At 33.3% G+C, this 13,807-nt stretch overlaps 1 protein-coding gene across 1 annotated transcript in view; it reads left to right on the top strand.

Annotated features, from left to right (window-relative positions):
• IPO11 (importin 11) overlaps positions 1-13,807 on the top strand; it is a 61,311-nt gene that overhangs the window by 33,605 nt on the left and 13,899 nt on the right. Inside the window, 7 exon segments of the mRNA XM_032212637.1 lie at positions 355-470; positions 2,984-3,060; positions 4,252-4,331; positions 5,959-6,039; positions 6,668-6,763; positions 7,836-7,949; positions 11,128-11,249. Coding sequence (XP_032068528.1) covers positions 355-470; positions 2,984-3,060; positions 4,252-4,331; positions 5,959-6,039; positions 6,668-6,763; positions 7,836-7,949; positions 11,128-11,249 — 686 coding nt within the window.

The raw sequence follows: 13,807 nt of genomic DNA, 5'->3' as shown, positions 1-13,807 counted from the left end.
CACTACCGGACTGTGACTTATTCAGAATTGGGCTCTGCAAGAGACAGGCTGTGGGTAAGCATGCACAGCTCCACTCACATGAGCGATGCTCCAAAGGCTTCTCTTTTGAGCCACCGCTCGCTCAGTCTGGTCCCCCTCTTCTCCCCCACCTGCCAAGCCACAAAAGTTGGGGATCACTGCACTAACACACTGAGACAGAAGCGTTCCCAAGCTAAAGTTCATACACCAAAACATAAGCGCAATAAAGTGTATGAAGTCTATCACTTCACATTGTTGCAAATGAAATAGGGACAATTAACATGCATACTCTCACCATAGGGGTTTGTTGTTTCTTTTGATTATTTTTTTCTGCAGGGTTTAGGAGCAGAAAGCAAGAATCTTTATACTTTTCTGCTCCCAATTATTCAGCTAAGTACTGATGTTAGCCAGCCTCCTCATGTGTATCTCCTAGAAGATGGATTAGAACTATGGTAAGTCTTTCTTCTTTTTCAAAACACTTAAAGAACATAGTACATATATACCATAAATGATTAAACAAAAGAAAAAGAAGAAAATGAGTAATGAGTAAAATGTAGTAGATGTGACACAAAATATCAGTAAATAAAAAGAATTTACAATTGCCATAAAATTTAAAACTCGCTATTATTTATTGATTAAATAATTAATTGAATATATAAAACTAAATTCATCATATCATTTGGGAAAAGATTATAACTCATAATGAACTCTAAACATTAATATTTATATTGATACCATCACTGCCACTATAAACAAAACTTAAATTGAAGTCTGTTTTTCTATTAGGAATCTTTCCAAAACAAGTAAATAAAAATATCATAATATATTAAGATATATGCTAATTGTTATAATAGAAAAGTGATACTTAATGGCTTATATCAGATATTTGGGGAATACGCAGCAACAGCAATTAACAGCATATACCCAGAATAAGTGTTTGACTAAATCTAGCAAAAATGTTTCCCCTAAATTTCACATAACAAGGAGAACTTGGATACCTAGAGCAGCAGTTGCCAACGTTTCTGATTCTGCAGACCAGCAGAAGTGGTGGGGAGAGGATGGTTCTGTGCAAGTAGTAGGCAAGTGCACAAAGCCACATTTGCACAAACAGAGTTTTGCACGCTTGCCTGCCACTTGTGTAGCCCAGGGGTCCCCAACCCCCATGGGTCAGGGACCCCTGAGCTAGATTACAGATGTAAGGGGAAAATATTTGAGGTAAAGTTAGTAACTAGTAGTAGTGTTCAAATTTATAAATAATTTGATACAATCACCAGTTGGGATCACTGGGAGAAATCAAGAATTTAATACTGTTTTTATTTACTAATTTTAGTATTTTTAAAACAGTCTACTATTTTCACATAAGAACATGTGCAGGTCTATCTTCTTTTGTGTTATTACGAGGGGAGGGAGGAATCAGATTCTTTATGTTAAGATTTGGCTGGTATGATACTCATTGTTCCAGTACAACCCGTTTGCCATTAAAAAGTCTGGCTAGCTCTTTCCTTCCTGGCTTTTTCATAAAAAGACATAAACAGGAAATTCAGCAACTGAGGACAAGATTAAAACAAATTGAGAGGGATATGGCCATAAGGGAAGCACAGCAGGAAATAAAGGAGACAGAAACGATGTATCACTGCTCAATGAGCAGTGAGCCCAGCTATAGCATAAAGAAATGAATAAAGAAAATCCAGGGTGATGGATTAATTTAGAAACCACAGCTAAGACTACATTTGAGTAGCCTTTGGGCAGAAAGAGCTTGTAGCTAATCTGTTCTGGTTTTCAGTACAAAATGATCCCTCTGTTATGTACAGTCAGATTAATAAAAGAAGGCACAAGGGGGTAGCAGAAACTGTGTTATACCCTCTTTGAATGGGAATACTCTGAAAAGGTATTTTTATACAATCCACAATAATAAGCATGTAACTTGGAAATTATTTGTATTTTGGGGGGAAATTGAGCAATATGAATCCCTTTATCTTGAGATTTTAGATAATTTATACTCTTGCATATACTTGATTTTAGGGTATACTTGCTCCTGTATGATTTACATCTTTTGCTGATCAGTTTTTTATTGTACCTCTTGATTATATTTACGCTTATAGTTTAGATTTTGAAGATATAGACAGTGTAAAAAAATAAAGGCCCACACTTAATTTATTGACTTTGCCTCTACAGGCTGATTAACCTCAATTAGGATTTGACCTGCCGTATAATTAATGGAGCTTAACAGTGTCCCTTTCGGTATAATATGTCTCCCCTGTGCAAAGAGACAGTAATAAATTTTGTGGAAGAAAACCTTACTTAGCCTAGGAAAATTATTCAGGTGCATTTTAATAGTAAATGATTTTCTGGAGCAATTTCAGTTGAATTTTTAGCTGAGATTTGGTACTGGAATTGTTTTCATTGATTTGTGAATAAACTATACCACTAATTGGATGAAAAGTTGTATAGTCAAAATCATAACATTGTTAAATGTTGCAACATTTTGGCACAAGGATGGAGGGGGGGTATGTGGATGGAGAAGAGCATTGCAACTTTAGTCTTCCCTTCCAACTTACCTTTGAATTGTGGGGAAACCAGCATGGAAATTTGCAAATGGTGATCATGTGATCACAGTGTGCTTGGCAAGTAGTTGTGAGTTCAAATGGGTTGCCAAGCACCCAGATTGCCATCACATGACCACAGAGGTTCAAGGACTAGTCTTAACCACATTAATTCAGTGCCACTGTAACAATTTAAGGTTGTTGTTGTTTTTTAAAGGTACAGTATAAAGTAATATGTTAACAAATTACTAAAAATAAAATAGTATCTCTCACTGCTTTTTATCAGTTCACATCCTTACTGCATAGGTATATGAAATTATCACTATTCAATATACTGTGACAAGAAAACTTCATTTTTAATCATATACTTTAGTTTCTAAGAAAGATTCTATTATTTATTGTTATTTTGTATGTATCTATAGGTTAGTAACATTAGAGAATAGTCCTTGCCTAACTCCAGAGCTGTTAAGAATATTCCAGAACATGTCAGCTCTTCTTGGTAAGCTATCAATATTTGAATTTAATCTATTCAGATTCAAAAATTGTATAATTTTTTTTCCTGTACAAAATAGGTTTTTTTTTACTTTTTTCATCTAAATGAAAAAAGACTGATATAATGGCTAAAGACTGATATAAGGTATTGCAGTATCTGAGAGATAAATCAATCCTAAAAAATTTAAAGAATTCTGTTTCACATGTATCTTGCATGTTCCATTGACTCTATTATTGCAAAATTTTAATTGTACAATAAATACTCCATTAACTACAATATATAGCATCAAGGGGAAAGATAATAGTGGTATATTTATTGCTTTTGTATTTATATTTACCATATTTACCAAAATTTATAAGATCTTAAAAGTGATTACTTGTTTTATAAGCATTATTGAGCTGTGATCTCTTCACTTATCATAAAAATATTAAATAAAAATATTTGGAGATTTTTTGCAGAATGTACATATTTGACCTTTTTAAGATGTATTTTTTATTTAATAAACAATTTATCTTCTAAATATTTGAATGAATTATGCATGCATACATAAAGTTTCCACTGTTCTTTTAATGGCACTGTAATAGCCTTTCCAATAATCACTAATTAGTAATTAAAACCACTGTTTCTGAGTAATTTCCAGATAGTGTAAATTGTGTCTACCTAGATGATTTTAGAATAATTTATAAGAATATAATGGTTATATAGGTAATACTTGACTTAAAATAGTTCATTTAGTGACCGCTCAAAGTTACACTGAACTGAAAAGCACTGAAAAAAGTGACGTATGATCATATTTCGCACTTATAACCATTGAAGCAACCTCATTGACACATGATCAAAATTCAGATGCTTGACAACTGAACCTTATTTATGATAGTTGCAGTCTCCTGGGGTCATGTGATCACCTTTTATGACCTTATGACATATAAAGTCAATTTGGAAGCCAGATTCACTTAATAACCATGTTATTAATTTAACAATTGCAGTGATTCATTTAATAACTGTGACAAGAAAGGTTGTAAAATGGGGCAAAACTCATTTAACAAGTTTCTCACTTCGCAACAGAAATTATGGGCTCAATTGTGGTTGTAAGTTAAGGACTTACCTATATTATAGAATATTTCCTAAAATCGTGTTAACTTAAGTGGTATTAAACCGCAGTAAAAATGCTAAAATCATCTAATGCTCATTTTCTAGAATTAAGTTCCGAAAACCTCCGAATTTGCTTTAAGATCATCAATGCTTATCTTTTTTTATCTTCATCTGAATTTCTTCAGGTATGTATCAAATCAAATTCAATATTATGTATTATGTATTTTGTAAAGCTTGAATTTTCTTGAGTTAATCTTTTATCCATTCTACTAATAATTACTTCATGGAGTATTGTAATAATTAGCTCTACTTTTTTATCATGTGCTTTATGGGAACAAGATGAGAAATAACATTGGCCAATATTTTATTGTAAAAATATGATAGAGAATAGATGTCACTTTATCCCTTACGATAGCCAACTCCTATCTTCCCCAAATTCTCCAGTAGGTGGAGATATCATTAAGGCATCATCCAGGCATGGGTATGACTCCGTCAGGATCCAATACGACTGGGTCTACAAGTATTAAAGCCACGCCTATGAAGCTCCTCCCCAGAAATAGACTCAGTCGATCCTTCGATTAGCTGTGTTTCCCTATCTCTCCTTGCTAATTTTCCTTTCAATTCTCCAGCTGTACTTTGCATGACTAAATGGCTTATTTAGCAGATCTGTAGCCAGTCCTATATGTTGGGGAGCAAATCAAATGTGATCAAAAAAGATTTCATTGCATCTGCTTCCCTTAACAGTTCTTTATTCAAAATGCAAGTAGTCCTCGAAAGAAAGACTGTAGATGCATTTTGAATGCAGACTTGAGATACGCATGTGATTTGAAAACAAAATCAGTAGAAAAGCTGTAGTTTCATCAATTATATAATTAAATTTTGGGGCACTAATGATCACGTCAATTAATATCCTTTTTTGTATTATTACTATAGTTAACTTGAAAGTGGAATTTTTATTATTAAGGTCTCTGTTCCTTCAGTTACAGCATGCTTAATATTTGGATTTCTTCCTTTTATTATAGTACACTGTGTCTAAGACTCAGTTAAATGTTTTGGCATCATTGGCTTTTCAAAGTATCATAGCAGTTCATAATGACCTGGTTTATCGTTGATCGACTTCCAGGTTTATAAACTAGCTTCATTTAGCAAGATTACAAGTGAAATATAAGGCTTTTAACCTACTTCATTTTTGTATGCAAATTATTGTAAGTGCTAATGACAGTCACATGTACTCACCTTCCTCCAATGTAAAAACTGAATTAAAGTTATTTTAATAATTATAATAGAACTTCTTACAATCTTACTGTTATTTCTGTATGCTTCATTGCCTATCCTGTTAGCTTTATTAGAATAGATGAGACAAATTAGAATTCAGTTGACTATGAATTTTATAGTCCTCCTTCTTCCCTGGGTCTTTTGCCTTTTGGAAAAGTTGTTTCTGGAAATCATGGTGTTCTAGCAATAACCAGTTGGCACAGAGGGATGCAATTGAAGAGATAATGAATGAATTGTCCTTCAATGAGTTCTTATGCAACAGTGCATAAGTCTAATTTTATTGTATCCACCTGTTAAAGGCAAAGAAATGTTGGAGGAGGAACAGTTTAAAAATAATTCTTTTAAAGCAAATGAAAGTAACATTATATTATAAAATTGTGTTGGATATTAAAGCTAGAAGACAAAACATCTTCAGCTACTATAAAATGATGTTAAAATTATAATTATTGATTTAATAAATGCACAATTAGTATGTCATGACAGAATAATTTTTATAAGCAAATTGACAACAGAATTCTACATTAATTTTTATTCTAGATTTATTCATCTGATCTCTGCAGATCATTTTGTGAGATCTTAAAAGATGTAACTACTGAAGGTCAAGTTCAAGTTCTGAAGGTAAATAACTGACCTTCTAATTTATTGTTGGGATGTTGTAATATGTAGAATATTTTTAAATTAAATGCAGTTATAAACTTGTCATTGCTTACATTTCATTATCTGTTATTAAACAAGCATTGCAGATTTTGTAAAATGGTACATGTGTTGATACTCCTTACTCAATTAACTCTACTTCTTAGCCAAATTAAATTACTATTACTAAATTATATTTGTTTGTTTGTTTATATCCTGCTTTTATTATTTTCATAAATAACTCAAGGTGGCAAACATACATAATCTTCATCCTATCTTCCACCCAACAACAAAACTGTGAAATTGGTTGGGCTGAGAATGTCTGACCCAAAGTCATCTACTTGGCTTTCATGCCTAAAGCAGAACTAGAACTCACAGTCTCCTAAGTGGTGTTGGACTGTGAAATTGAAAATAAATGAACTCTTCTGATGAATATTACACTTTCTTCATTCCCCATCAAATTGGTCTAATCAAAGAGTCGCCAAAAGTCAAGCTTAACTCAAGTGTATCAGTATTGTTTTATGCCATATATATTATAGTGTACTAAGCATTTTCTTCTCTGTTGATTGAAACTGGAGACTATTTGAATAATTAATCTGATTAATATCTTTAGGTTGTAGAAAATGTATTCAAAGTGAACCCAGTGCTGGGCCCTGAAATGTTTCAACCTCTTTTGCCATCTGTGGTTCGTGGAATTATACAGGGGGAGGTAAGGTGTGTTCCTTAGTTAAAAATTAAAAAAACTACTGAAATTTTTTTATACTTCCTGTATAAATTTATATTCAGTGTTAATTACTGCTAACTTCATTTTTTTCTTTTTTATTACCATGATGATGAAGTCAGTTTCAGTATTTATGGTGGTTTATAGAATGGCTCTGTATACTGGTATCATAACAATACTTTTTTTACTACTTTTAAAATCAGAGTTAATATATAGTGCAAATTTATGGAACTAGTGTATTGCCATTTCTAGACCTTTTAAAAAGTTTTCTCACTTCAAATAGCTGGTATTTGATAATGGGAAGTATTGAGAAATGTTACAATAACAACATTTAACACTTTTTCATCCACTTGTATCACTTCACAATACTGTCCCATAAAATCTTTGCACTGAAGAGTGTTGCCATTGAGAATAACAACAATGAGCTACTTGTTTCTACTTAATAGCACATTTTAAAACAAATCCCTCCATCTCACAAACAACTATAATGTATAAAAAACTTGTTTTTAAAGAATTGTTGTAAAATCTTTGGCTCCTTTGCTCACTTACTGAACTCAGTGGTATTTATTTTGAGCAGGCATTCATAAAATTGTTACTGAAAATCCTTGGAAAGGATGGAAGCCAGAGAAATAATAAAATTCATATTTTCTTGATATTCTAATAAGTACTTATATTGCAGTTTTCTCATATGGTTGAGCCAAGGTGGCACAGTGGTTAGAGTGTGGTACTGCAGCCACTTCAGCTGACTGTTATCTGCAGTTCGGCTGTTCAAATCTCACCGGCTCAGGGTTGACTCAGCCTTCCATCCTTCCGAGGTGGGTAAAATGAGGACCCAGACTGTGGGGGCGATATGCTGACTCTGTAAACCGCTTAGAGAGGACTGAAAGCCCTATGAAGCAGTATATAAGTCTAACTGCTATTGCTATTGCTACCTTAAAAATGCCAATGTACAGTAAATAAACAGTGCTGCAAAATTGATAATGCAGTAGGACAGCATGCTTTTATCATTTTCATACTTTCTCACTGATAGGAAAGCTAAAATGAACTGTTTATATTTCAGAGATACCCAGTTGAGATGTCAACTTACCTGGGAGTCATTGGTAGAGTCTTGTTGCAAAATAAAAGTTTTTTCTCATTGCTCTTAAACCAGATGGCTTGTGAGTTTAACCAAGAAGTAAGTGAATTATATTTTATACCTTTTGTGTATGAAAGACATAAATTGACCAACATTTAAATTATTCCTGTCAGAGCAAACTTTTTCTTGGCACTGGAAGTCCTTTTTTTTTTTCTCAATAAGTGCATTTGAGCTAATATTTAGCTTGTTAATTGAAGTTAGAGCAGTTTTGAGCAGTTCAATTTATTATCTTCACTGATTCATTTTCTTCTCTCTCTCTTTAGTCACTTTTTAAATGTTGTTGGCTTAATCATAAATATGATTCATTACCTTTTCTTTTTTTAATTTTGTATTTTTCACTTTTTATTCTTTTTTAAGTTTAATTTATATTAGATATTACACCTATAATATTTTTAAATAATTTTGTGTGCGTGCTTGTATGTCTATGTATATACCTTTTCAGAGGATTTTTGACTTCTTTGACATTATTCAGTGGCTTTTCATTCAATCTATAAAAAGGCATGGTGTAGATCTTGGATAGCATGACTTCTTACTCATTATCTATTTATTTAGGGCCAGAAGAAGCTAGTGAGGAACTTAATCAGCACATTTTAAAAAAAAAATACCATCACAGTAGTTGGAATAGTAGCTGTCCCCTGATTCCCTCCATCCATTCTGGTTTTGATCCACATGGAAGGCCATTTGCCGCAGCTGATTTCTTAATGAACAAATTCAATTTCTCATTTCAAAAATCTTTCATTAATTTTCCATTACTGTTCATGATAATTTTTACAGAGGTTCCAGTAAATCATTTTAGCAACTGTATATTGTCATTTATAATCAATTTATGTAATCTTGCATGGTCTACTGTTTCTTCTTCTTTGCAAAAATATGAACTTTGAATCATTTGATGATTTTTCAATAATACTCTTGATTGCATAGTTCAAATAACTTGCTCCTTGGTAGACAAAATCGATCCAATGTTTTTAATGTTGTAAGCTATTTTTAATGTTGTAAACCATTTTGTCCCCTCAGTTTTTGGTAGAAATTGACAGTGTATTTTTTTTTCTTGCCAGCATTCTTTTTCTGTTTTTACTACATTATTTTTGATACTTAATTTGTTTTTTCCTATACATTTAGTAAGTTCCAATTTTTATTGCATTAATGCTTGTTCTTAACTATCTTTTACATAATCAGCCAACAAACACCTTTCTTAAACAATCAACCTCTGTTTACCCAAGATTTTCTGTCCTTCACTGTTCATTATTTTTCCCTATAAACAGTGAAATGATTTTACTGACACCAGTTGTTTCCGAATATTTGATAATCCAGCTATGTGGTAATGAATCAAACACCCTTTTTATACTCAATCAAGATTATATGTACCGGTAGATTGATGTTTGCAATTGTCAGAACTGTTTTGTCACTTAAGATATTGATATTTTGTACCTCTGCGTTTCCTTTTCTACTGCAAGGATGGTTTCTTCTTATAAATAATCTTGAATATTGTCTGCTATTATGTAATTTAAACATGGATTTTAGATTATAGATAAGCATTATAAGCCTATGATTTCCTGGTGTTGCCCTTTTGGCTGGGTCTTTCTGAGTCAGTCAATATTTATGCAATATTTCATTGAGCTGGTTTTTAATTGGATGTAAGTTAATCATATATTTGAATCCCAAAACATGCAACTGATACTCCCAGTTCAATCCTTTTCAGTTGTCTTAGACAGATGCTGTTATTCTTCCATTTCATTTTTACTAAATTCTAATTCTGTTATCCATCTAGCATTTTTATTATAGTCTTTTTGAGTTTCTCATAGATTTTTCCAAACTGAATTGCTTTCTTTTTGTTTGGTTTCCATTTTTAGAATCTCTTTGCCATTTATGCTTTAATAGAATCGTCTCTAGTCTGATTGATTTTGCTTTAATTGATGATTCATACCTCATAGCATCAGTTTCCACAGCTATTGCTGTTGTTTGTTCCTTTATGATTCCCAAAGCTTCTTCAATTTTTGAATATTTTAACTGATTTTTTCTTGATCCTTACATTCTTACATTTTTTGCTGTTTCCTGTTCTTTAAATTTCCTGCATCTGATCTTAATTTTTTTAAATCTTGGTTTCCAATCTGATCTTCCAGGTTGGGATTAAATAGGATTTTGCTTTTGGTTTTCTAAATTCAGCATCCAGTTCTTTTGTAACTACACTTCTGTACTATAGGCAAACTGATTGGTTGGTTCAATATTTCATTGCAAGCATACTATTTACATCTTCATTATAGATGCCAGGTGTTTCTTGGGCGCACTTTTGATGATGGCAGTCTTTGTCTTTCTACTGGTAATTCTGTGTATGCTATAATTTTCTCTTTTAATTCTCATCAGGAGGGTTTTTTTCTTTGCTGACTTTTTCTAGTTCTGTTGTTATTACTTCTTCTATGTTATTATTTCTGTAGTTTATATCAGCTGTTTTCTTATATTTGCAATTGTTATCTGAGTTTCTTTTATAATTTTACTATGTTTTGGGTCCTTCCATTTGCTACTAATATTAGTATCTGTATTCCTTCTTTTATATGTTCATAAGTAATTACTTATGAAGTGATTTGTTTATTGTGCCTCAAATTTTCATTCAGTTGTACATGGAAATCTATTTTTTAAATATCTACCTTTTAAAAAAAATCATTATATTTTCCAGTTTCTATTTCCCAGTGGGCTTAAATTAATTGAATATATTAAAAAATTATCTCAGTCATTTTCTGTGAAATGTTTAGTCATTAAATAATAATGAACCGGTTAATTTATTTAATGTTTCTATCCAGGGAAATTCACTTTATTCAGCAAGGATAGTTTAGAAGATAACTCCTGCTTAGCAATTATTATTAAAGAAATAGAATCAGATATTAGGCTTTTCTTTTAAGAGTTTTCAAAATAATTTTAGAAAGGATTATGGTAATAAATAGCTTCAAAAATATATACTTTATAGAATGTATGTTGACACATTCATTTTTATTTTGAATTTAGATCTCTTATGTAGTTTATTTTCACATATGCCATACATAGTTTTGTCCCCAGCCGTATCCGTGTTTTATTTATAGTGTTCAAAATTATTGTTTTGTATTTTGGAATCCAAGTTAGTTGATTATTCTGTTGGCAGAATTACAAAAACTCTGAAATATAAAATTATATTTTTCATTGTATTGCAATAGCTAGGTTGTTTATCTTTACTTTGTTTTTTCTCTAGCCAGACCATCTCCTTGGTCACATAATTGAAATGTGGGTTGATCGCATGGATAATATAACACAGCCAGAGAGAAGAAAGCTTTCAGCTTTGGCTCTGCTTTCACTACTGCCATCAGACAACAGGTAAGCAACTCTTTAGATTTATTGGTTACAAAATACAGTGAGCAGTCAAGCTTGTCAAAGTGCAACTTTCATTTTTGGATTTTCTTTTATTCAAATCCTCACAAATTTGTTCTCATATAAGCTTAAATATACATCCTTTTAGGTTTATGTATGAAGTTATTTGCATAGTGCTTTGGATTCTGACTCCTGACTGATAGTGATATGTAAATGTTTTAGTTTCATCATTATTTTTTGTTGGCCATAGAAATAAACAGTTAAACAAGTTAATACAAAACAAACTGAAAACTACTGAAACTCCACTGAAATTATGGATGATATGATTCAGCTTAAGAAACATAAATTCTTAAGTATGAAAGTCATTTTGATTATTGTAGTACAGGTAATCTTCGAGTTACAAATGTAACGGAGCCTGTCAATTACATTCATAAGTCGAGGATCATAGGAGTAAATCATGTAACTTGAACATGATCACTCCCTGCTTTCGCACATGCATTCGCTAATCAAATGCATGGGTTGTTAAATGCACAAGATATTATCCACAATTGGTGGAGACAGCAGTCACATAGGGTTAACTCCATCCAGTAACCAATAGGACTGAGTCTACAGATTATAAAGCCCTCCTCCTTGCTGCTCATCCCAGCTTTTAGACTCGGCCAGTTCTGGGCTGGACGTGTAGTTGTATTACTCTGATTAAATATTTCTAAAACATTCAGCTACATTCAGGCATTCTGAAGCCTTGCTAGTCTCTTTTCAGCCAGCTTCCCTGGGTTCTAAAATCTCCTTTTCCACCATAGGTTGCTGGCTTAGAGCCTGTATCTCTAAAGCTTAGAGGGCTAATGATCTCATTCCTCCACAGGGTATAACCCCTCATTCCACTTTTGGTGCGGCCACATCAGCAGCCTGGGCTACTCAGGCTTCAATGGAGGAAATTTGTAGGGTGGCCACTTGGACTTCTCCCATTCCCTTTATCCGCCATTACAAGATAGACCGATTTGCTTCGGCTGAAACGACTTTTGGAAGGAGAGTTTTACAGCAAGTCCATTCCTTGGACTCCTCTTTCACGGGGACCGGATCCCTCTCTTAATGCTTCCCCTCCCATCCTGCTGTGTTGGACTCACCTTGCAAAGATCTGACTCCTCTCTGCCACTCCTCTCTTTGCCTTTCAGATGGAGGCAAGCAGGACGATTTGGCTCCCAGCATTCAGTTGGCTTAAATTGCTTTATACGACGAAAGTGAAATGTTCGGGGGGCAGGGGTGATCTCGTGTGACTTCAGGCACCCATTGTCTGAAAAAGCATGAGTACCTGAAGTCATGAGAGATCACGGTCCCCAGAACATTTCACTCCCTGCATGAAAAGCATTTGCAAGCCAATCAGACTCTGGAAGCTATACGATTTTGCTCTCAGCCTCTGATCGGCTTGCAAATGCTTTTCACGGCAAGGCAAAAATGTTCTTGGGACCATGATCTCGCATGACTTCATGCACAAATTCTCTGCAAACACAAATGGATGCCTGAAGTCATGCGAGATCATGGCCCCCAGAAGATTTCACTCTCAGTGTGAAAAGCATTTGCAAGCCAATTGGATGCTGGGAGCAAAATCATTGTCCTCTCCTCTCCCTCAAAAGCAAGGAAACTGTGGCAGAGAGGAGACAGAACTTTGCAAGGTAGTTCAATGTAGCAGGATGGGAGGGGAGAAGTAGTTGTTGGGAGCGGGGAAGGGAATAGGGTGAATGTTGCAGTGCCTCTATGGTCATTCATAAGGTCGAATTGACGGCAACGTTTGTAATTTTGGGACTTTGTCATAAACACTTGGGTGTTATCACACATACCTCAAAAGGTCACTAAGTGAACTGTTGTAACTCGAGGATTACCTGTATTGGATAATAGCAGTAATAGAGTTAAACCTAGATACATCATTTTTTCATCCATAAACATATTTCCACATTCTGGTGGAAATAAAGGAAATATATTTTGCTCAAGAGATTTTCCCATCCTTCCAGATCAGAATGTTGTAGAGCTTAAGCAGCTACTGAGGAAGAGGCAAGCCCAGTAAGAAAAGATTGTTGTAAATGAAAAATAAATAAAATTAGAGTTTCATTACTAAGGATTAATAGATTTAATATTTTTTCTCAGAAAGCCTTAGATTCAACTGGAGAAGTCAGCTGCATTCCAGGGCTGGCAGGTAGAATAATGGCATATGGGGAGCTATTTAAGGATTCTCTTCATATCCTCAGACTCTACAGATTGAATAGTAGTTATGAGATTTGGTCAATTAAACCCACAGTTTAATTTACTGCATCTATATAAACAATGGCAATTCATACAGATAATTAAACTGATCAGCAAAAAAAAGTTTAATAAATGTCTAATTTCTTTTTTTTAAAAAAATAGAAAATGTTTATGCTTCCAACTTAATTAACATCTCTGGTTGACTTAAAAAATACAGTAAAATAATTAAAACTTCATAAAAAATATGAAACATTTAAAAGAGTTAATATTATGTATTAAATATTGTCTCAACTCCCTGAGCTTAATGCATGCTTCTCAGCCTATTGTTG

This window comes from Thamnophis elegans, chromosome 3 (assembly GCF_009769535.1).
Source record: "Thamnophis elegans isolate rThaEle1 chromosome 3, rThaEle1.pri, whole genome shotgun sequence".
Lineage (NCBI taxonomy): Eukaryota > Metazoa > Chordata > Lepidosauria > Squamata > Colubridae > Thamnophis > Thamnophis elegans.
The sequence above is the reverse complement of the archived record's forward strand: the minus strand, read 5'-3'. Positions and strand labels throughout refer to the sequence as shown.